At 42.7% G+C, this 23,522-nt stretch overlaps 1 protein-coding gene across 9 annotated transcripts in view; it reads right to left on the minus strand.

Moving 5' to 3' along the window:
• Window positions 1-23,522, minus strand: part of KCNIP1 (potassium voltage-gated channel interacting protein 1) — a 406,302-nt gene that overhangs the window by 14,562 nt on the left and 368,218 nt on the right. For all 9 annotated transcript variants that reach the window (XM_054079816.1, XM_054079821.1, XM_009568072.2 and 6 more), the window contains one exon: window positions 3,175-3,299. In XM_054079816.1, the coding sequence (XP_053935791.1) occupies window positions 3,175-3,299 (125 nt within the window). The remainder of the gene's footprint in view (window positions 1-3,174; window positions 3,300-23,522) is intronic.

The following is a 23,522-nucleotide window of genomic DNA, read 5'->3' on the forward strand; positions in this document are numbered from 1 at the left end:
AACAGCATCCTTCCAAACTTAAAAAGAAGGCTGAAAGCAAAGAGAGAAAGGACATCTGGCCAGGCAGCAAGGATGCTGGCTGGGTTAGCGTGCTTTGCTTCTCTGGAGTGGCAAAGGATTGGAAATTTGGTGGAAACCTCCAACAATCTGGTACAGAAACACCAGACCTGGCCCACTAACCCACTGGGGAAGAGACTGGGAAAGTTTGGAGGAAGTGAGAAAACAGATTTCAGAGACAAGGAAGATCAGGAATGGAAGTATGGAAAACTAGAACCTTGGTCAGCTGGAGCACTAGTCTGAAGGCTGCCCCAGGCTGCACTGAACTGCCTTTGGCCAAACACTATCCATGTTCATGAGCATCCAGCCTTCAGCTCCTGTGCCCACAGCCCCGCTGAGCAGGACCTCGTTCCCTCCACATCCACTCTAAATGCCTGTAAATGGGCGCCCCTGGCTTTACTGTAGCCAGCGACTGAGTCCCACGCAGCTGCCGCTCACTCCCCTCTGCTGCGATGGCAAAGAGCATTGGAAGAGTAAAATTGAGGAAAGCTCATGTGGTGAGATAAAGACAGTTTAACAGGGAAAGCAAAAGCCGTGCTAGCAAGCAAAACAAAACAAAGAATTAATTCACTGCTTCCCATGAGCAGGCAGGTGCTCAGCCACCTCTAAGAAAGCAGGGCTCCATCACACGTGACAATGACTTGGGAAGACAAACACCATCACTCTGAACATCCTCCCTTCCCTTCTTTCCCTAGGCTTATATGCTGAGCATATTATCACATGGTGTGGGACACCTCTTTGGTCAGTTGGGCTCAGCCGTCCCAGCTGTGTCCTCTCCAACCTTCTTTTGCACCCTCAGCCCACTCGCTGGTGGGGTGGTGTGAGAAGCAGAGAAAACCTTGACTCCATGAAAGCACTGCTTGGAAGTAATGAAAACATCCCTGAATTACCAATACCATTTCCAGCACAAATCCGAAACACAGCCCTATACGAGTGACTGTGAAGAAAAATCTACCCCAGCCAAAGCCAGCACTACGGCTCTGTGATAATCCAGGTGTTGCCTTATGATTAAACAGGACCTGTGCAATCGCTGAGAGCAAGCTGTACATACAAACCAGAGAGGGAAAAAATGACTGTATTCCCACAGGGATTTTGAATCTCCAGATGGCACTGTAACACCACCCCAAAACGCAGATGGTTTGGTACAATAGGAAATATGGTAACAGCTGAGTCAGTTTGCCTGCTGTGCATAATTACTCATCCCATTGAAACCATGATTTACAGGCTACAAACGCTAAAGCTGCCCTTTCCTTTCAATTTAAACCTTAGATATTAAAGCTTCATGCATATCATGTGCAGAACAGCTGGAGCAAAACAGACTGCTTTGTCCTAACAACCTGATACAAAGAAAGATCTTGCCAGCACTACTAATTAATACCGAGTCCTTCAGTGAGGTCTAAGAAAGGGTTTAGGTCACAAGTTAAATGCACTTGTCTATCGTTACTCTTGCCCTAAAAGGTAATGACTCTGCACTGCAAAGTCATAGCAAAATGGGGAGGGGCAAGAGGTAAATATCAGACCTACCAAGAGCATTGCAAGGCTGCCACTCTTTCGCATTGTAGCTGCTGGCAGAGCCAGATACTCCTCTCAGCATAGAGCAGGGCTCTCTCATGCAGGATTCCCACCAAATATAGCAATACAGAAAGCATTTCAGAGATCCTAGCAGAACACCCAGCGGGTTAAGACCTCTTCGAGTTCAGTCTCCCACTGTAGGCAGTCATGTCATATCATGCTGTACGTTAACTTGTCAAGCTCTGTCTCAAAAGCCATAAGAAACCTTTCTGAACACCAAAAGCGTGAAGAGGTTTCAGAATATCAGTCTTCAGTGGTTAAGAAAACTCCGCATGTCAAATGACCTCCTATGTATAGCAAAGGCTGCACGGATAGAACACATATACCAAACTGAAACACAGAAAGCTGAGCTCAGACTGCTTAGGTGTGGGATGAGACGAAGGATGAAACCACAAGACACCTCAGAGAAATTAAGTATACATCAGAGATGTGATTAAATCAATTTTCCAGAGTCTGTCAAAAAAAAAGACCCTTCCCATGTCAAGCAGGTTTCCCTCAACACTGCCTGTATTCACGGTAGCCCAGCTTGCTTTAGGGAAGATTTCACCCGATAGACTTGACCTCTTTCCAGGAAATGTCAGCATTTCACTGACAGCAGATGAAACGCTGGAGCTGTCCTGCAATGCAACTTAAAAACCACACTGTGTTTATTGAGATAGTCCAATCCTGATCTATTAATCATCATCAAAACATCAGCTGGCACCAGCCACTTTGGCAACTAAATCCAGACCCTCAGGCTACTGTGTAATGAGTATTCATTCTTAAAGGTCCATAAAACATCTGGGCTGTGTAGCCTCCAAATTTCCTATCTGTTACTATTTATTATGATGAGTCTTCAAGACGACTTAGGGCTGAGGCTCCAGGAGCTGCAGACACCCTGCTCGCAGGGATAATGCCGCTGGAATGGTGGCTCGCAAAGACGAGCACGGTGCTGTCCTGTGCACGCAGTCACGTCAACTGGCACATTGTCTGCTTTTGCCTAAGTCTATAGCCTCTCTATTGTCTCGTCAGTCTTGATACCTGTTTAGTTTCAATTTCTTTTTGGCTCCTGCCACTCCAGCCTTATTCCTTACTTATACAGCACCTTATAGTCCTAACACACCAGTAACACCCTACTACAAGAGCAAGATTTCTCCAGCTAAAGATAAAAAAAACATCCTGGGCAGCTAATCACAAAGAAGCAGAATTGCTCGTATTTGAGCATGAGGAACTGACAACAAGAACTAAATAAGTAACCGTGAAAACATTTTCAGGTTATTCTGAAGTGCTGGCAGAGTTGAGGAAATTGTAGCATGCTTACTGAAATTTGGTGAATAAATTCAATGAAAAAATGATGTACTGGATATTCACTCAAATGCTCTTTCAGGCAGATTATGGGGTCATAAATATTAGATGGAGAGACAAATTGTGCTCATTTTGCTGTGGTAGGGGAGATCTAGCACAAACTCACTAATGTTTAGCAGGGGAATGATGCAAAATGCAGCTGAGCTGTTGAGGCTGGTGGGAGCACACATACTAGACTGTTCATTGCAGTATTGGTCTTACATTTTTAAATCCTCTGTAAAGCACTTGAAGTTCTCTTTTAGTGAAATTGGTTTGTGCTTCAAGCTGTTCCAGTCCTTCAGGTCTATGGCACACTGTAGTCATTTCTAATTCATCTTCAATTTTATCTGAAAGAGAAGACAGGGCAGTATTTATTACAGTTGTTACCTTTGCTCTGTTAACAGGATGAATAGGACAGACTGGATTTCAAGAGCAATAGAGAAAAAAGCAACCATCAACAGAACTGCTCTATGTAACTGTTTTCAACCTCTTGAAAGCCAAATAGAAGCCGTAAGAGTAAAGCAATAGCTGACATTTCTTACCGGACTGCCAATTAGCACCCCCTCATTCACAACGCTGAAATTTGCAGTGAGAACAGAAGGGTAGACAGCAGATACATTGCTCCAAAAGGCAACACCAGATATTTCTTATCTAAATATTGAAGCAGCTTGAAGAATTACACCTTTCAAAGTACTAGCTTTAAAGAAACCTGTGCAAATGTAAGCGAGAGAGCAGACGTGCTTAAGCATATTAGACAACGACATTACACTGAGGGTAAACAGTGAGGGAAACTCTTTCTGTGTGCTAACCAAAAAGCTTGCCACAAAGACACGAAAGGTCACTTTAATCCTAGGAGAAATTCAAATGATATCCACAGTTGCTGAGTCTGGACTGAATCCAGCCTACACTTGGGAGGGTTTCTTGGGGAAACAGATAAGCGATGAAAAAATACTTCTGTGAATTTTATTCAACAGCTTACTCTCCCCACAAGGAAGAAAAATACTAGATATAGATTGCATTCTGCGTTACTGCAATCTCGCCTCTTTTCTGATGCATGTTTTTACCAGTCAAGACCATTTCCCCAGCAGTGTAGGTAATGCCCAAATCTATACAGATGCTTAGTGTGTGTCAAATTGAGATTCTCTGAACTTTAAGGACCTGATGCAGGTTTCATCTGACAAGAAATTCCCATCTACACCCAAAAGTTGCTTGACATAAAAGCTAACTCTCCCCTTACTATCAAACAGCATAATTTGTGCCCTGCAAAAATGTCTTAGGTTACTGAGATCAAGGACAATATAGCAATTCCTGCTGAAAGTAAAAAAAAAAAAAATCCCGAGAAATGTGCAAGGAAATGGAGTTGCTCTTCATAGAGAAAATGCATGAATTGAGAACAGATTGGCTCAATGAAAGAACAGACCAGAATAAAGCTATCTTTTTCAATGATGAATTAATTCCGTACATGTACATGAACATTATTAAGGGAGGACACACACAAGTGAGTGATAATAGTTAATTAACAGTGGTTCATTATTTCTACACTTAGAAATCACTTAGAAATATTGCTGAAGTCAGGAGGAGCCACTCTCCTCATCTTCTCTCAGGAGTTTCACAGTCGGCAGTTGCGGGTCTTGAACAATGAAAAATACATGCTTGAATACTATACTCAAGGTCCCTTGCACAGCAAGAGAATAAAGGTAAGAGGCTTTGTAATAGCGGGGGGCAGGAAGAGAGGATCACCACGTTTATGCGGAAGAAACGACTGCGTCCAGGAGAGGCCTGAAGGAGACGACTTCTCCACACAAAGGGAACGTGAAGAGTCTACAAATTATAGCTCCTGTTAGAAGAAAGGACATTGAAAAGGTTGTCTTCTACAGGAAAAAAAAACAAGACAATGTGAAATAAGGGGGAAAAGCCATTTCCTGTGAAAGAGAATGGATGTCAACAAATCAAGGAATGCAGAAGGAGCTGTAAAGAGAGAAAAAAAAATGGGAAAAAAATTCCTTGAAATGAGGGATGGGAAATGAACAGTTCCAAAAAGGAGAGGAAATCCATTTAGGAGGGAGCCAGGTTAGGGACACTCATCACTAATCCATCTGTCACACAGGAAATTTCTTTCTGCTTACCTTTGGTTAACTGTCAGTTACCTAAAACCCTTTATAAAATGCACGCAAGCCCTGACTCCTTCCCCTGCGGGCTGCCAGGGCAATGAGCCGCTTTCACAGGACCTTGACAGTTGTTTCATTTCCCCACAGAAACCCATGTAGTGTGCGTGATGCAGGATATTAGCAACTCCAGTTCGGAGCCTCTCTGCTCTGCAACCAGTTAAACATGCCCAGATTTTCACTGACATTTCCTATTAAGGCACTTTAAAGGTATTTAGAACCACAGTCAATGTGAAATATAAGTATAAAATACAAATGCAAAATCTGGCCATCTCATCTTTATATGCTATAATATCATTCAGCAGAGAGGGGAAAAAAAAAAATCTATGCAACCTCATGGAAGCAGTGAGGCCGATGAGTGAAGTCAGCGTGTTGGATTACTCTCATGCTTGGTTTTATTCACACTCGCACAATGTGGCTGTTCCCATGATTTCTACAGAGGCAGGAAAGATACAGCTGAGCAAAGTCCTGCTCTTTGCAAAAACATTTTCATAGAATCATAGAATCACCAGGTTGGAAAGGACCCACTGGATCATCGAGTCCAACCATTCCTAACACTCCCTTAAACCACGTCCCCAAGCACTTCAAATTTTGATACGACTGATTAGATTTGTGGGTATTTGCTGTATACTTCTTAAGAAAACAGTTTTCCAAAACACTTATTGGAATTTCTGTTAGTATTCTAAAACCAAATAATTAAAGAATAAGTTCTCACTTATGGAAAAGTTGCTGTACAGCTCCATGATAGCTTTAAATAAAATCTGTAGAATTACAGCTCAAAACTCAGAGTTCTTTGGCTTTTACAGACATTCTTTGTATAAGCAGACTCAAAATTAGGGGCTTAATATTATCTTTTCAAAATATTCTTAAACGAAATACTATTTAGTGAACAGTCATTAATAATGATTCATCTTCTTCAGCTTGTCCTGCTAGAACAAAATTTTCCAACAATCATTTCATGAGCTTTGGTCCCACAGGACAGACATTTCTATGTTAAAAATAAGCCAGATTATTGTAGATTTGATTCCATTTCCTATGCTGAGAAAACTTCAAAAAGAAATTAAGAAAAATTTGTCACTTCCAAAGGGACTCTGTATTTCTTCCTTCCGTTCTCCATTCCAGAACCAGCGTTAATCTCTGCCTCTGAAGAGTGTCTGATGGTTCCCTCTGGGTTTGTCCTTTCATCTGCTTTCTCTTCCTTTCCCAAGGGAAATATTTTGAAACTTCTCAAAAAAAACCTCCTGAATCTTTAGATCTAGCCAAGGGAGCAGTTAAAATGACACCAGACCAACAAATTTCCAGTAAACACGCTCTAAAAACGGTAGAAATTGTTCCTGCAGTGGAACAGCCTCGATGCAACAGAGCAGTCCTGGGCATTTCTTGGAGCCTTACTACAGAAAATAATCACAAGACAGACTTAATAGGTCATTTTGTCTATCACTGGCCAACAAAGAGCTATTTTCCATGGTGTTTCACCATAATATCCATTTTAAAAGATAAAACCCATATTCAAAGATTTGCTTCCAGAAACATCTCTGTTTGTCTCTCCTCCCTTCCTGGCAGAAAGCCCGCAGTGGGCATTCCATGGACCTGTAGCCCAAGACCTAAGGACACTAACCGCTCTTCTGCGCAAATGGATCATTTCCAGCTCAATAGTTTCCACCTCACACAAAGATTTTTTGGGGCATTATTTGCTTCCTTTCAGGGTTTTCTTTCACGTCAGCTCCTGTAAACATTTTTCTTCCTTTCTCTGACACCCTATAAATTAACCACGGTGGCAAAAAGGAGAGACCTCAGACCTCAGTCTCTTCCTCAGCTGCCTTTGCCTTTTGTCATGTATGTCATATTTCCTTTTATTTACATATTCATTAGCACATTGGCTCAGTCTCTCCCAGCTCTTCAGGAGTGTCACTGTATGAAATACAAGCCGCTGCATTTATAAAAGCTGCAATGTTATCAAACTGAAGCTACTTTGCAACTGGAGAGGGGCAGATTTAGACTGGACGTAAGGAGGAATTTCTTCACCATGAGAGTGGTGAGGCCCTGGCCCAGGTTGCCCAAAGAAGCAATGGCTGCCCCATCCCTGGAGATGTTCAAGGCCAGGTTGGATGAGGCTCTGAGCAACCCGATCCAGCAGGAGGTGTCCCTGCCCATCGCAAGGGGGGTGGAACTGGTTAATCTTTAAGGTCCCATCCAACCCAAACTATTCCATGATTCTGTTTTAGTGTGGTGTATACACAGATACACATACACGAACTTCAGGTTTTATTAGGAGACCATCAAGTTGGGATCTTTTATCCACTATCATATCCTTCCTCAGTTTTCCCTTATTTACAGCTTGCCGAACACCTGGAGAGATTTGAGCATGAGAAATGGGCGTGCTGCTCGTTTGAAGTTAATTTTCTTCTCCTTCAATTTGTAAGTGCCTGAACAGACCCAGGATGTGACTGCAGACACAGCTCAGATGACATTCGTGACAACCAACCACTGCTGCCTAAAGAGCCCTTTCCAGCTGCAGCTGGAGATGCTCACCTCAGGGTCTGGGAACCATGCAGCTGGCTGGTGAGACCTTAACCCTTAGCAAACAGGTCCAGATTCAGTATTCTGGATCTCAAAGCACGACTTATTTTTTGTTTGGTTAGCTGTGCTCATCAATTCGGTGAACTCAGTAATTAAAGCAGGAGGTTTCTCCTACCTGCAGACACCGATAAATGATAATTCTTTTTTTATTTAGCTCCAGCGCCTATTAAAATCTTCTCTGGATTAATCCCTTCCACAGCAGATGGCTGCAGCAAGTTGCACCCTTGGCTTAAGATCACCTGCACCGTTCAGAAAGCACAGGACCTGCCTGTGCATTTGCTTAGCTGTTTTTCTTGCACTATCTTTAAAACTGGTAGAATAAGAAGCAGCACTTGTTCCAAAGGAAGTCCAGATCATAATAATTACATAATTTTGCATTTTAATGCAAAACAACCTCTATTTGCTTAGCTGATAGGATAGGCACATATTGTATAGCAGACAAAACAAATAATGGCTCTACTTTACAAAGAAAAATATTCCTGCCATAGTTGCATGTACATGCATATTTTATGGATTGTTGCTAATGAGAGATACTGTTTTTCATTTCTCTGCTGCTTGCTCAACAGCAGAGAATAAATTTTCATTAGAGTAGATCAATATTTTAACTGAAAACACTTTGGAAATTACTTAACAAGGCTGAGTTTATACATCCTTTCATATTTTTTCTAGTTTTACCTTTTGTTATCTTTACAATTTGAAGATTTCCATACTCCAACTGCCTGCAAATGGCTCTGTTTTACCACTGTTAACTTTGCTGATCGCAATTTGCATTTCTCCAAGTGATAAACTGGAGTAATTTAAGCCTATTCATGTAAAAGCTGTCTTGTACATCTACACGCCTACAGACAAAATTGTTTCATCATTGAGGTAAACAGACTTTCAGCCACAGCTAACTACTGCTCTCCATCACAGACCCAGGCAGCGGGACTCAGTCCTTCCCTTACCCATCCTAAAGACAACAAATCTATTGATTTTGAAGGAAAATGAGCTGCTCCATTATTTGTCTGATTCAGACATTTCGGTTTCACTGGAGACAGGCACATTTATCTACCACGTAACGGAAAACATTGCTTCACTGTCCATATATTTTTAAAATACACAGGTAATGTAACCCACATCCCGGACAGCCACATAAGCTGAGACTCTGCCCAAAGCCATTTCCTATCCGTGCAACGCCCATTCGAGACCCAGTCAGAAACTTGCCAACACTGGCAGCAGAAGGCAGATTACCTGAAACTCTCAGCACAAAAGTTGAGCCTAAACGCCTTTGTTGATAGCACACCTTCCAGTGTTTGCTTCAGCAACATACTTCCATGTAAAAATACCTAATCAACATTCTTTAGATCCAACAATCCTTGCCTCATAAGCAGAACAGATTAAATTGGTCACAGGCAACGCCAAAGTTATATCTGTGTACTACAAACCAGGAAATGATTGTGTGACCAGCTGCTTTCTTGGCTCTGGTTTTGAACATCTACTGGGTCCAAATTTATTAAGCCGCTGGTCCTTCCTCTCACTGGCAGCTGCCTCTGCACAAGTAACACCTTGCACAAAAGCATAAGGGCTTTTCTTGGGCCAAACCCACTCGTGAAACCCAAGAGGCATCAAACGCCTTTCCCACAGCAGCCACACATAAAACACTGCAGTGATAGAATCATAGAATAGAGTCGTTGTAGTTGGAAAAGACCACTAAGATCAAGCCCAACTGTCAGTCCTACACCACTGTGCCCAATAAACCATGTCCCAAGTGCCATGGCCACGTGTGTTTTTGAACACCTCCAGGGATGGAGACTCCACCACTTCCCAGGGCAGCCTGTGCCAATGCTTCACCACTCTTTCGGTAAAGAAGTTTTTCCTAATACCCAATGTAAACCTCCCCTGGTGCAACTTGAGACCATTTCATCTCATCCTTTCTCTCGGTACTTGGGAGAAGCCCTCTCACCCATGTGCCCAACAAAGGAGCAACAGCAACGTCACACTGCTTTGTTAGGGCTGGTCACGGACAGCCGAGACACAGTTTGAAGGAAGGATGTAAATGATGATTTAATAAAAATGCAAACGACCCTGCCCCTGCTTCCAGAGGCTGCAAGGTGAAATTGGATAACACTGGGCTCCATGGCTAATGGGAGGGTTTTGAGAATCACAGAATCACAAGGTTGGAAAGGACCCATTGGATCATCGAGTCCAACCATTCCTAACACTCCCTAAACCATGTCCCCAAGCACTTCATCCACTCGCTCCTTAAACACCTCCAGGGAAGGCGACTCGACCCCCTCCCTGGGCAGCTGTTCCAGTACCTGATGACTCTTTCTGTGAAGAATTTTTTTCTGATATCCAACCTGAACCTCCCCTGGCGGAGCTTCAGGCCATTCCCTCTTGTCCTGTCCTCTGTCACTTGGGAGAAGAGCCCAGCTCCCTCCTCTCCACAACCTCCTTTCAGGCAGTTGTAGAGAGTAATAAGGTCTCCCCTCAGCCTCCTCTTCTCCAGGCTAAACAACCCCAGCTCTCTCAGCCGCTCCTCATAAGACTTGTTCTCCAGCCCCTCACCAGCTTCGTTGCTCTTCTCTGGACACACTCCAGAGCCTGAACATCCTTCTTGTGGTGAGGGGCCCAGAACTGAACACAGTATTCGAGGTGCGGTCTCACCAGTGCCGAGTACAGAGGGAGAATAACCTCCCTGGACCTGCTGGTGACCCCATTTCTAATACAAGCCAAGATGCCGTTGGCCTTCTTGGCCACCTGGGCAAAGAACATATTGCTTATAGAACCATAGAATCACAGAATAGTTTGGGTTGGAAGGGACCCTAAAGATCATCTAGTTCCAAACCCCCTGCTGTGGGCAGGGACACCTCCCACATAGAATCATAGAAGAGTTTGGGTTGCAAGAGACTTTAAAGATCATTTAGTTCCAATGCCTCTGCCATAACTATTATTATTATTATTGCTTATAATAAATGCACTTTTTGTTAAAGGAAAAAAATCAACATGTAAAACGCAGCTAATGTGCCCAGTGTTAATTGTAAAACTGACAAGACTTAGATTAAATGAGTAATTTTACAAACATAGCAGAAAGGGATTAAATTACATGCAAGAATTATTAGTCTACATCTTATTTTTATTAAAAAAAAATATAAGCTATATTTTAGGAGCCAGGTCCTGAAGAAAAAAATTAGCTTATCTACACCATCTTCGAAATTAATCTCCAGCCAGAATACTTGCTTGGCCAAATAGCACAGGGAATAGATTCTGCCTGTGGGAAAACAACTGCAAATATTTGAAAATTTCATGAGGAGGAAGAACTAAAGGCCTGAGTCCACAAACGCTCATTAGGGCAGAAAGTTAGCGGAATGGGAGTCAGGGGAGAGCTGTGCTAGTGATGATGCACACCCCGCACACTGGCTTCGGCGTTCCCTCTATCAGGGTGAGCAGAGCTGTCAGAAAGGCTGCTTTTCACAGAATCATAGAATAGTTTGGGTTGGAAGGGACCTTCACCCAGTTCCACTCCCCCTGCCATGGGCAGGGACACCTCCCACTGGCTCAGGCTGCCCAAGGCCCATCCAACCTGGCCTGGAACCCCTCCAGGGATGGGGCAGCCACAGCTTCTCTGGGCAGCCTGGGCCAGGGCCTCCCCACCCTCATGGTGAAGAAATTCCTCCTTATATCAAGCCTAAATCTGCCCCTCTGCAGTTTGAGGTGTGTGGTACCAGGTCCCTGGGGCAAAGGCAGCTCCGCTATCTGGAACTGTCAAAGTACTTCTGCGCAGTTTCACGTGATGCCACCACGATAAAAAGCCAGTGTGAGCCTTTAAATGAATGACCCCGTCTGGCAAATACTTAGAAATCAACCAAGCTAGTGTGGCAAGTAACAACAGTGTGGGCTTGTTCCTGCTGACATCCCCTGAACGACAGGGCAAGGAGAACTTAAAACACACATATCTGCCCGCCTATGAATCCTAGAAAAGGGTTAATTCAAATCTGCTCAGGGTAAACATCAATAACAAAATGGCAGCAAGATACCTACTGATGTATCAAACATATTTAATTAAAATGGAGCAGTCCTTTATTAATAAATTATTGTTGTTATTATTATTAATGTTATTGCCAGGCTGGAGGAATCAGTTTCTAGAGCAAAGGAACCCTCCAGCCATAAACCAAAAAGAAACCGATGTCTCCTTATCCACTCCCTTTTTCTGAAATGATTATTTTTGCTTTTACTCCTTCAGGTCCATTTTTCACCACTAATTTAGAAAAATCAAATTCATTACACAGTCAAGCTTAAAACAATCCTTCTGCCTGCATGAACCTGCAACACCACCAGCTGCAGAGAAAAGCTATAAGAGAACCAACAGCGTATAAAATTCTGAGATTTAATTAAAAAAAAAGAAATTTAAGATTTCTTGGTTAATCCTAACAATAATCTATGCAAAATGTCATGTATGAATACTTTCCTCTGCCTCTATACTCCCTTAATTAGTGTCATAGTTGTAAACAGGGAAACCAGAACAAGATTTACTCTGAAGGAGCAGCAGCAGGAATGGTCAGAGCCCAGAGGTCTTTCTGGCATACAACTAAGATCAAATGCAATGATTTGAACACGAACTATACAATGTCAAACTTGACTTTCAGTGTTTCAGCAGACACTGCATTTACTCATCACTAGAAATAGCTTTGCCGTGGCCGTTGGCCATTCCCAGGACAGAAGACAGCAGAGCATCCTTTCAGCGCCCTGGACCTTACCTGGGACAGCCTTTTCTTTTCAATTTTCCTTGCACATTCCTGTCTGTAGCAACATTTATAAGAGAAGCAACTTGTCAAAACAGGTGGAAAACTGCTGAAAGCTTGCTGGTTTTCCATGGGAACGCTGCAGAAAATGTGCTTTTAGGACAAGCACTTTCCTCCAAGCTGTTGTTCAAAAGTGAATTTGCAAAGAAATCTCACTAGAAAGGTTAGAAAACACTTCCCTCTGATAATTTTTGGAAAATTCCCACGAATACCATCTCAAAACTTTCTCCGGAGAGTACATGAACTGCTAAGGACTTGACTTAGCCTATCATGTGATAAAGCAGTGCACACAGAAGGACTTGGAGGTTGAGTAGAAGCTGGAACCACCTGCATCAGAGGCAACTCTGCTGCTTCCCAAGCTGCAGCCTTACCCAGGAACTGGGCAATTTTCAAACACCTTTAATTTTGTTTGCTGCCTGCATGGAAAATGAGAATAAAGTCAGCCGGGGGGAATCTGTTTCCTGGCTTAAGCAACGTTTTGGTACAAAAATGATATGACCGATAGAGTCAAACTTGTTTAAATTTTACCTCTCTGATACACGTAAAACCATCGGGCAGGGTCTAGGAAAAAGTAAGAAAAAAATTTAACAAAAAAGAAAGCGACAACCATACACAGCTTTGTCTTTTGTTAATTTTAAGGTGACACTGGATGTGTTCTGCAAGTGCCGTAGGGGCCCCTTTCCCAATTACTGTAAGGTTGATTCCAAGCGTATTTTACATGTTTTCCTTTTTTCCAACCTGCCTCTTTCCCTTACCCAAGTGGCAGGAAAGGGAGTCAGAGCTTGCTGTCCCCTGCGTGACCATGAAACTCAGGGCAGCACGAGAAGGGAAGCATGCCTGCAGTCATGCACCCATGCAAGCATCCATGCATCCAGCAAGACAGCAATGCAGCAGTCACCCTAGGAACTCTGCTAAGGGGTAAGGAGGACTTTGCATGCAATTTTTGAAGTCTGCTGAGGGGCAACAAGAGGGGCACGCAGCCTTTTCCTTCCTCTCAACAGCTTAGCTTTCTCACAGCTGTAGAAATAAAAAAGTGATTAGTGGGAGTGAAAAAGTCTTAGATCTGCAAGACTAACTGGTGATCTATGCAGTTACTTGCCTTGCAACACGGTCATTTTGCACTATCTGATGTCCCCTGGGAGAAAATTTCATTAGCAAATTAGGTTAAAAAATAATAAATTAATATTTTAAAAGATATGTATATGGCTTCTCATGCCTTCAATGTCTTTTAACTGGAAAAGACTATACATGCTACACCAGTCATTGCTTTTCTCTGGGTAGTCGGAGAACACCAGGATCATGTTCTCCAGCTACACCAATCTTGCAGCAGCCCATCTCTGCAAACCCTTGTGGTGCCCCTGCGCAGGCAATGACCGGCTCAGGGGCTGTACCTGAAATATTAAGGCTGAGAAATTCCACCAGGAATTCTTTAAATCCATCTAAATAATCCTTATGCTTAATTCTTTCCTACTAAAAAAACAAAACTAAACATGTCTAGAAGTGAAGATGCATTTTCCTTCTGGCACATTTCAGAAGGAGGTTTACACACATTACACACATTGCAACAGCATTTGACTGTTGGAGAGTTTGAAACTCTTTTCATTATTCTCACCCTGAACTTTTTCCTTTCAGCTTGGTCTTGACAGATGCACAAAGAGATTAAAAGGAAAATCTCTGGGACCAGATGCCTGGTTAGATCGCACTGCTGAGTCAAGGTGCCTCACCTCACTAACTCTGGCTCAGCTGTTCTCAGCCTGAAGAAGGAACAATTATAGGAAAAATCCAAGAAAACCCCAGTGGATGCTCCAGTTGGCTGCTGCAGTGCAAGAGCAGCAGCGACACTGTGGACGGTCACAGGGCGCAATCAATAACAGAACTGAATCCTGAATGACTGACTACTCACACAAGGGTGCCACTCAGAGATTATTGACTACACTTTCCCCTTTTGAACTGAAACTTCAAGAATATTTCCAAGAGAACCTGGTCTCAAGAACAAGGAGCCTACAACCAACCAAAGACTTAAACTACGTACATAGACCGCAACTACAGACAAGGCAGTACAAACTAAAAGCTTTACTGAAAGCATATAAAAACAATTAGCGAAGTTTAATAAACTTTGCAGTACCACAAGCAACATAATCACATAACATTTTAACCTTCTTGATCCACCAAGATAGGTTTGCAATAAAGCGAGAGAATAAGCAGGTTGCCTAAAGAGGCCCCGAATCTCTGCTGAAGCAAAAAGCATTGAGCCATTAAATCACCCACTGCCAGGGAAATCCCACTTTGCTGGGTAAGCTGAGGACAGGGAAAAGAACAAACCTCTCCCACTTCAAGTCTCATAAGGATAGTTCTAAATTTGCATGTTAACAGATTAGCTGCAAACTAATTTCCATTGATGGGAACAAAGAAATGTAAATGCAGTCGTTAGAAAAACCATGGTAAGCGTGTCCTGATTTAATAAGGGTGAAATCAATGAATAAAAAAGAGCTAGAGTACATGGAGAGGTCCCACTGTAAAAACAGCTTAAAAAGATGAAGATGCATCAGAGATGATTAAGAGATAGCAGGAAACAATAGATGTGCTGCAAAACAAAGAGAAATATGAACTATATTTACCCACATTGTGTAACTTCGAGTTACCAAAACTTTATACTGTAGACAATGCCTCCTGGATATAAACAATAGTTCCTTTTCCTCTTTACAGAAATAGGAAAAAGACCCTTTAAAAAAAAAAAAAAAAGAAATAAAAAAGTTTCTTCTAAGAAAACATTTCTGTCCTTTGCATGAAAGACTTCAGACTCAGCTTTCAATAGTTGAATTGAAAATTAATTCCCTTCCTGATTATTCAAATTAGAACTAAGAGGTTTTGGTTCATAGTCTGTGGTTTTTATTTAATGCCAAATTCCTATTTTTTTAAAAAAGGCACTTTTCAGTAAGCTCAACAGAAAACTTCTTAATTATCATTTTCAATTCATATGCTGATATCTACTCAGCAAATTAAATAGTATAAATAAGAGAAACTACAATCTATCACCACTTAAAAATGCACTTCTACAGCATGAAGAAGCAGTTACCAAGGACTTGATTATTTGTCATCCCTCTCAAGGAAAGTCTTAAGATGTTTTTCTAATCCCCCAGGTTATGGCTTACTGTCTTGGTAGTAGAAATAGAGTAGTATCTGAGCAAATATGGATCAATGAAAAGGAAAAGAAACTAGCAAAAGCTCAGTTTATCTTTTAACATGCCAGTGGTTTGTTTACAAAGAGCACTTCCCTACATTGTAATCACACAGCACTTTACGCCACAAATAAAGCTTCCCATTACACTATACCCACATGGGAAAGGAAGAAGCCTACTCTTGCTTTGCAAGAAACATTGCTTAGCATTGAAACAAGATACTGAAATGCCATTTGGTCAAACACCAATTCCCAGCTGAAAAGAAATAAAAAAGCAAAAATATTTACATACTAACATTTTATAGTTGAGTATTTTTTGTATAGTTTGATAAATATATATATATCCTGGAATGCATAAATATGATGGACAGTGTAACCTGGTGGCACTTTCCATTTTACATTGTTAATATGATATTGTGAATACATTCAGCACCACTTCAACTTCAAACACCTCTGCACAAGAGACAGCTCAGGGCTGACATAGTCACCGTTGAGAATAATTTGTGTGTTTTGTTGGAGTATTCAAGGCTCTCTCCCCTAAGTATATACATTGTAGTTCAATAGATGGGTACACAGCTCACAGTCTCTTAGGTTGGTGCTACTTTGGGCCCAGCCTAATGTCTAATGAGTTGGAGATGTGCTGATTCCCAGAGTAAAACACTAGAACATCTCCAGGAATAACCTTCTCGGTGGCCAGGCCGAGTGTGCAGAGGGGCATGGATACCACGTGCAGAGCCGTGCACACACTCAAGGCACTTTAGGAACACGCTTTTCAGTCCTGCAAATCATCTGCATTGCTCTCGACCTCATGAGCTCAGGTCCAAGCTGGAGTCGGAGTAAGATCACTGCCTAGAGCTGTGTCCAAGCTCCCACCAACATCACTGATATGGTTTTGCAATGTTTTCTGCTGATTTCAAGAAATTCTTTAGCTGCCCCGCTGTGATCCTGACTTCAGTTTGTGTATTTTTTTCTGAACCATCGGTAATGAACTTCATGGAAAAAGGTTCTCTACTTAACACATTTTTTTTTTTACCATAGAGGCCATGAAAAAGCCTCTTGGAAGAGTTAATCCAAGGACAAGCACCCACAATCAATCCCTTTGAAACACTAAGGGGAACTTAATAAGTCATGGCTACAATTAAACCATAGGATTGCAAGGGGAAAGAGTAAAACATTGCCCCACTTTCCAAGAAATCAACACCAAACCCCCACTCTCTGCTCCTTCTTGGATTCCCTGCAGCAGAAAACCTCAAGCCCAGCAAGAAAATCCTCCTGGCACATTAATGGCCTCACAGCAGAATTCACAATAACTCACTGCCCTTTAGGGAAATGAAAAAGCAAACATTAGAATATACCGTTCCCCTGAAAGAGGAGTTTTGCAGAACTTGCAGTATTTTGCTCGGAAGACGAAATGGTTCATGCAAATCAGTTCTTACACCCTTAGGAGGACTGGGACTGCAGAGTCCAGGTCTTTAAAAAAAGAGGATTGTCTAACACAAAGTGCAATGCAACCTAAAAGCTACTTTGCTTGATAGCCCTCATAGCTTCTTTCAACCTCCCAGTCGCGACTGTCAATAGCATCAGCGGCGTTACTGGCTCCAAACAACGCAGGACAACCAGGAGTGCTGTTTCACAGCATTCAACTTCTTATGAATGTATTTTCCAGCCCTGCTATAGAAGCGGATTACACCTCAGTAGCTCTCTGCAGTAAAGGCAATTTGTAGAAGCCCATCAGTAAAAGGGAATAATAACGCTTAGACATCTGCATGTGCTTCCCCAGCACTCCATGCAAGTCCCTTCAACTTCCTTAGCACTCATTTATTGCGTCTCCCTTGTTACAAATGGGTCTAACTTTGTATTTTGGTTCTGTGCTGTTGCATAAAACAAAGCTCCACCCTGGTTAGAGCAAGGACTCTCCCAAGAGTTGAATTATTTCTAGGTTGATATTTAGGCAGTGCTTTAAGTACGACATTTGCTTCTAAACCACTCCAGGTACTTCATAAACAATCCAAGGAATGCAGTCAAGAGTAACAGAGTGAAGATGCCAAAAGATGACCACCAGGAAGAACCGATATGCAAATGCATGCACGCATTTGATTAAACAAACAAACAAAGGCACAGCGGCTCCTCTGAAGGAGATGGACCAGATTCTTTCACTGTATTCCCAGAGCTATGGACAGTACATTTCTTTTGACTCTAGCACTAGTATAACAAACAGGTTTAGTATGGCCTGGGTCGTATGAACCCCTCTGTACATCCATTGCCTTATGCAGAGAAACAGGCATGTGGCTTCCCAGCAGGGAAGGAGACACCATTCATGCCATGCTCCATCACAAGGCTTTATAATGAGAGCCACGAATCAGCGATGTGAAAAAGCATCATCACACAAAAGAGCTCAGCTCAGGAGTGGTACAACAGCGAAAACCCCAGCTAGCAGAGGGTAGAAAGCATTTTGTCTGCCTTAGAAGTATCTGCCCAAGAGACGTGCAGTGAACCCCGGAGAACAGCTATGAGCCAACACAGGATGTAGTCACTCATCATCTTTCTAAAGACACCACCGCCAGCTTGTTCTGAGCGGTCTGCAGTATATCATGGAGCAAGCTGGGCAACCCAGGGTGATTTCCAAAGAGAAGATAAGCACTCATGATAGAGGCATGTTAATTCTGTAACCAGGCTCGATCCTTTCACCTGCTCAGGCTCCATAAGGGAGCTCCCAGAACTGTTTCTGTGCTGAAAACTCAGACGCTCGCAGGATCTGGGGCAGGTGCTGAACTCCAGCCAACAAGAATCCTTTGCTCTGCAAACTAGCAGCAGAACTGATACCAAGTACCGCGTTGTTTGCAGACCAAAAAAAGCCCCAGTATTCAAAAAAAGCTGCAGTTCCTGGCACTTCACAGTCCTGGGAACAGCCTTTCAGCATTATTCTTACCTAATCTGCCTTCCTCACTTCTATCAATCTATTCACTTCTTGGAAAAGGTGACACGGAATAATGACTGTCTTGAGTCAGATCAATAAATTCCTCTAACCCAGGGAAGAGAATAAGAACGAGGTGGACACAGAGAGACCCGTCATGGTCTCCAGCGCTCCAAGCAAAATTTCCCAATCCAGAGCTGATGTCTTTGCACTCAAGACAGGCACAGCTCTTCAGTAAACGTTGAGCCTAGATACTTTCTTAATACACACAAGTGTAAAAGAAGCTGTAATAAAATGTAATCTGGAATGCACTGAGCATCAGCACAGGGAACAACGGTCATGGCTGAGACCTTTATACCATCCAGCTGAGCTCACAGAGGACCATTCTCCTTCTGGAGCTCAACTGGATCCTGGTCTTTATCAGTTATGTATCAGCGCCCTGAAGTCAGGGCCCCACCCTTGCAAAAATGCACAGCAGAGACAGTTTCTACCCACGACGCTTGTTAGCTCATCAAAAAACACAGCATGGAAATAATTCTTCCCAGTTTAGGTGTCAAGACTGAGTGCTCAGTAGTGCAGTAGAGGAGCTTTTCCTGCATGCCAAGGCTATGGCATGCCTGTGTGGCTCTGGTTCACGGGCATTTGGTTTACAGCTGCCCCCATGTCAGGAGATTTGCTCAGAGTCACACAGGGAGCCTGGGATACAGCTGAGGTTGCTCTGAGATACTCACAGTCACACCTGAGTAGGGAAGAAATCCGCTGCTCAAGGTCATAATTCACAATTTATTTTATTTTAAATTGGTCCTGGCTAGAGACGAAGAAGAGGAAATGGAAAAATGTTTATGCAAATCCTATTTCCTGAAAAATTACTGTCTAGGCTAACTGCAATGAAACGTCCTTTTCTCCCCGACAGCTGGAGATGTGCACATATGGGTGTAAAGCGGAGAGGAGCAGATTTAGACTAGATATAAGGAAGAATTTCTTTACCAAGAGAGTGGTGAGGCACCTGCACAAGTTACCCAGGGAAGCTGTGGCTGCCCTATCCCTGAAGAGGTTCAAGGCCAGGATGGATGGGGCTTGATCCAGTGGGAGGTGTCCCTGCCCATGGCAGGAGGTTGGAACTGGATGGGCTTTAAGGTCCCTTCCAACCCAAACTATTCTATGATTCTACGTGGCAGGCAGCAGCAGAGGCGCAGCTCCAGCCTCCAGTGAGGGACACAAAGCCCTGCATCTGCACACACAGCAGTTTTGGAGTAGACTCATTTCTTATTAACGGATAACTACCCTGGCAGAAATTCCTACCACACTTACTCACAGCATTAATCTAATGGCTTAAACATATTACTGTACTTCTACTATAGTTTAGATGAGTAATTGCCACTTAGGAAAACCAAAATTCAATTATGGAAAGCTCCCCAACGTGTTTTGGTAATCTGCAGAGAGGGAAAATAAAGGGTAAGGAGGCAGCAATCTCCTCAAAGAGCGGCACCAAGCTGCTGGGCTGAAATGAGTTACCCGAGCCTGGGAAATGCAGGGTGAGGCAGGACTGAGACAACACTTTGTTTCCAAAGTAGCGAGGGAAAAGAAAAACCAGAAGAACATGTCAGGACATCAAACCATGACCCTTTTTCAGAAGAAATATCAGAAACTCTTTGGAGTGCGCTTAATAAATCAAATAGTCACACAAAACTTATGAGCTATAAATGAAGTAACTGAACTTAATTTTTTTCTTTTTTCTTTTTTCTGAAAAGGTTATTCATCAAAAAACCTCTGATAAGCCAAGACAATGTGTTACAAATGGACTTATTCTCTCAGAGAAGAATTATTGCTGCCAGTGGTTTTTTCCTCGTTGAAAAGCAAATCAGATACTTCAAGTTCCTGATTTATTACTGCACCGATTTCCGTGAACATTGGTGTCCTCTGGCTTTGAGTTAGAAAAAGCCTTTTGGAAGAACAAGATCGATGAATATATAAAATTGAGGGGAATCAGGCAATCAGAAATAGTAATTAGTCCAGTGCGTAATTCAAGAACATATTATTCTTAGCTTGTTATAGGAAAAATAGAATGTTATATTTGTGCATTCAAGGAGGTTTAAAATACTAAGATGTTTCCCCCTCAAAGGCACAGGTGAGGTTACATACCCATGACAGTGGCCGCGGAAGTGACACAAGAACATAGCAGACACGTGGAAGATGAAGTCAAATTGACAGTGATGTGAGGCCAAACACAACTTAAACATAAACCCCTTATAACGAACACTTACAATGACATACACAGTGCTTAAGGTCACGAATGCAGGGGATCCACAACTGCCCAAAAGGCAGAGGCTGCTGCAGGCTGGTGCCTCCCAGTCGGTGCCCCACAGGGTCTTGAGGATGCCAGGAGGGACAAGAAGGTCCCCGTATCTGAGGCACCCTCGGGTGCTTGATCCGAGCTCCTAAATACGGCACTGAAACTGTTTGTTTTGTAGAAAATGACTCTTCCAAATTTTATGGTCCACATTGGGAAACATGAATTAATAAAATCTTGTTTTTCCATCAAATGGAAGGTTTGACTGTGATCTAGAAAACTTCACGTTAGAAAATCATTCCAATTTCATTTCTCCAAAGTTTCACGTTTCATTGTAATACAGGCAGAGACCATCTCCACCTGCCCCTTGTTTCTTGTCAGTTTGTCTCAGCCATTTACAGTGCAGTAGCTCTTAGCAGCTTTTTCTCTTTTAAGTTACCCAATTCCATAATTTTTTACTTCATTACTGGGGAACAACACAGTGAACGCAGCGAATGAGCAGAACTGTAATGCATGGATGCTTATAGCCACACACCAGAAATTTCACTCTAAAGATCTTCTTCAAAAAAAAAAAAAACCAAAAAAACAGTTGTTATTTTGACTTTGGCCTTAAGTTTCAATTTCTTAAAATCAACTTGCTTGTTTTTAAAATGAAGGAGGGAATTTGGGAGCAATTTTCCTCCTATAATAGTAGAGAGAACAACCCACCACCTCCACATTATGACAATTCACCTTTCAGAGACTAGAAATAGTACAAATTGTCTTGGTCCAGGCAGGCTTGAGGTATGAAACACCGCTACCAAATACGCATGCTACAGATCACATCAAATGAGACTATATCACTGAAAAGAAATGCTTCTTTCTATTTCACAGAAGTGGTGTTTAAGTTGAGCAGATTGCTCCAAAATGTGAAGGCTAATTAAGCAGAACATAAGTACCAATTAAGCCCTATTTACACAGAAGAAACTGCTCAAAAAAATATTGTTCCAATATAGATTCAGATTTTTCAACAGAACATGAGAAACTTCACCGAAATGCATTTGTTACCGTAAGGCTTTCTGCTGAAATAGAGTATGAAGCTGTAGGGAGCTGACAGCGTCGCAGCTGAGCTACAGCCCTGGGAACAGAGCGCTAACAGGGGGCACGGGTTATGTTGCTGTAGATACATTGTTAGAAGGCAGCAGCACCCACTCTTCAAGCATTTCAGTAGATCTATTCTCAACCCCTACATGGAAGCAGCCAATAGTGCTTGGATTTCTCGTTCATAAAAAATACTAGCATCCTAATTTCTGGTTTGCCGAGATGCTAAACAAGAAATGGGTCTTCAGAACAGTAATGTAAATGGACAGTACCTGAAACACCCTTCGGCCACGAGCATCTCTTGAAATACAGTCTACAGACTTCTTCCTGAACTTAGACATAGAGCTGCTTTTGTACCTATATATTCATTCAAATTCTTCAACCACATCTTCAACCGTTGTGCTCAAGCATTTGGAATGCAGACAGCTATAAATCAAGTACTTGCTTTCATACATATACAGCACTGGCCAGGACTAAGGGCATTAGCTTGCTGAAAACTCTTTATCCAAATAAATGTCAGCTCCTGGTATTAATTAAAAAAATATGGAAAACCCATCCAACCAGATTATTTGGCATGACTAAGACTCCAATGTGAAAGCAGTAATTGGGTTCAAGACACATAACAAAGATTTTATTTCCTTATAAGTGATCCTCTTTCCTAGGCTGTACCTCGCCCACGGTGATGCTCCAAGAGCAGCTATTTCAGTCACTTTGCTTGCCCCCCAATTCCTGCCTGTCATCCCAGTTTCTCTTCATCCCTCGCATTCCCCTGTGCTCCTAACCAAGGAAACTCTTACAAGGTTTTTTCCTATCCCACCTCAGGTCATGGATTACTCTGTGGGCAGTAGAAATAGAGCAATTTCTGAGCAACTATGGATCAATGAAAAGAAACTGGCAGAAGCTCAGTTTATAAGTTTGAAGGATTAGTTATAACATGCCAGCGGCTTGTTTGCAAACAGCGGGCAATCAGAGAACCACAGAATGGTTTGAGTTGGAAGCGACTGCAAAGCCCTTGCAGTTCCACCCCCTGCCATGGGCACGGGCTCCTCCCACTGGATCAGGGGCTCCAAGCCCCATCCAACCTGGCCTTGAAGCCCTCCAGGGATGGGGCAGCCACCACTGCTCTGGGCAGCCTGGGCCAGGGCCTCCCCACCCTCACAGCAAAACATTTTTTTCCTAAGATCTCATCCCAATGTCCCCTCTTTCAGCTGAAACTCATTCCCATCATCCTATCACTGCACGGCCTGATGAGTAATTATTTAGAACTAAAGTCAGAAGCTTTAAATTCCACTACTTTGTGGGTTTTTTTGCTTCTGAAACATTATTTTTCCAACTGGAAGGGGAAGGCCATAAGGTTTATGTCTTCCCAGGCTGGGCCTGGCTTTGATCAACCCCCTAAAAACACTGGCAAATTCAGAGCTGTGGTCTGTTTTCAGAGGAGCACCCCCAGAGAGTGATTTGATGCTAATAAACATCAGTGCTTGCAAACACCAGAGCTGTTCTGGTTGACAATATCTGAGAACTTCTGCAGGCAGCAAACAAATACACAATTGAGGACATGACCAATGCCAGAATGCAGCTT

This window comes from Cuculus canorus, chromosome 14, assembly GCF_017976375.1.
Source record: "Cuculus canorus isolate bCucCan1 chromosome 14, bCucCan1.pri, whole genome shotgun sequence".
NCBI lineage: Eukaryota > Metazoa > Chordata > Aves > Cuculiformes > Cuculidae > Cuculus > Cuculus canorus.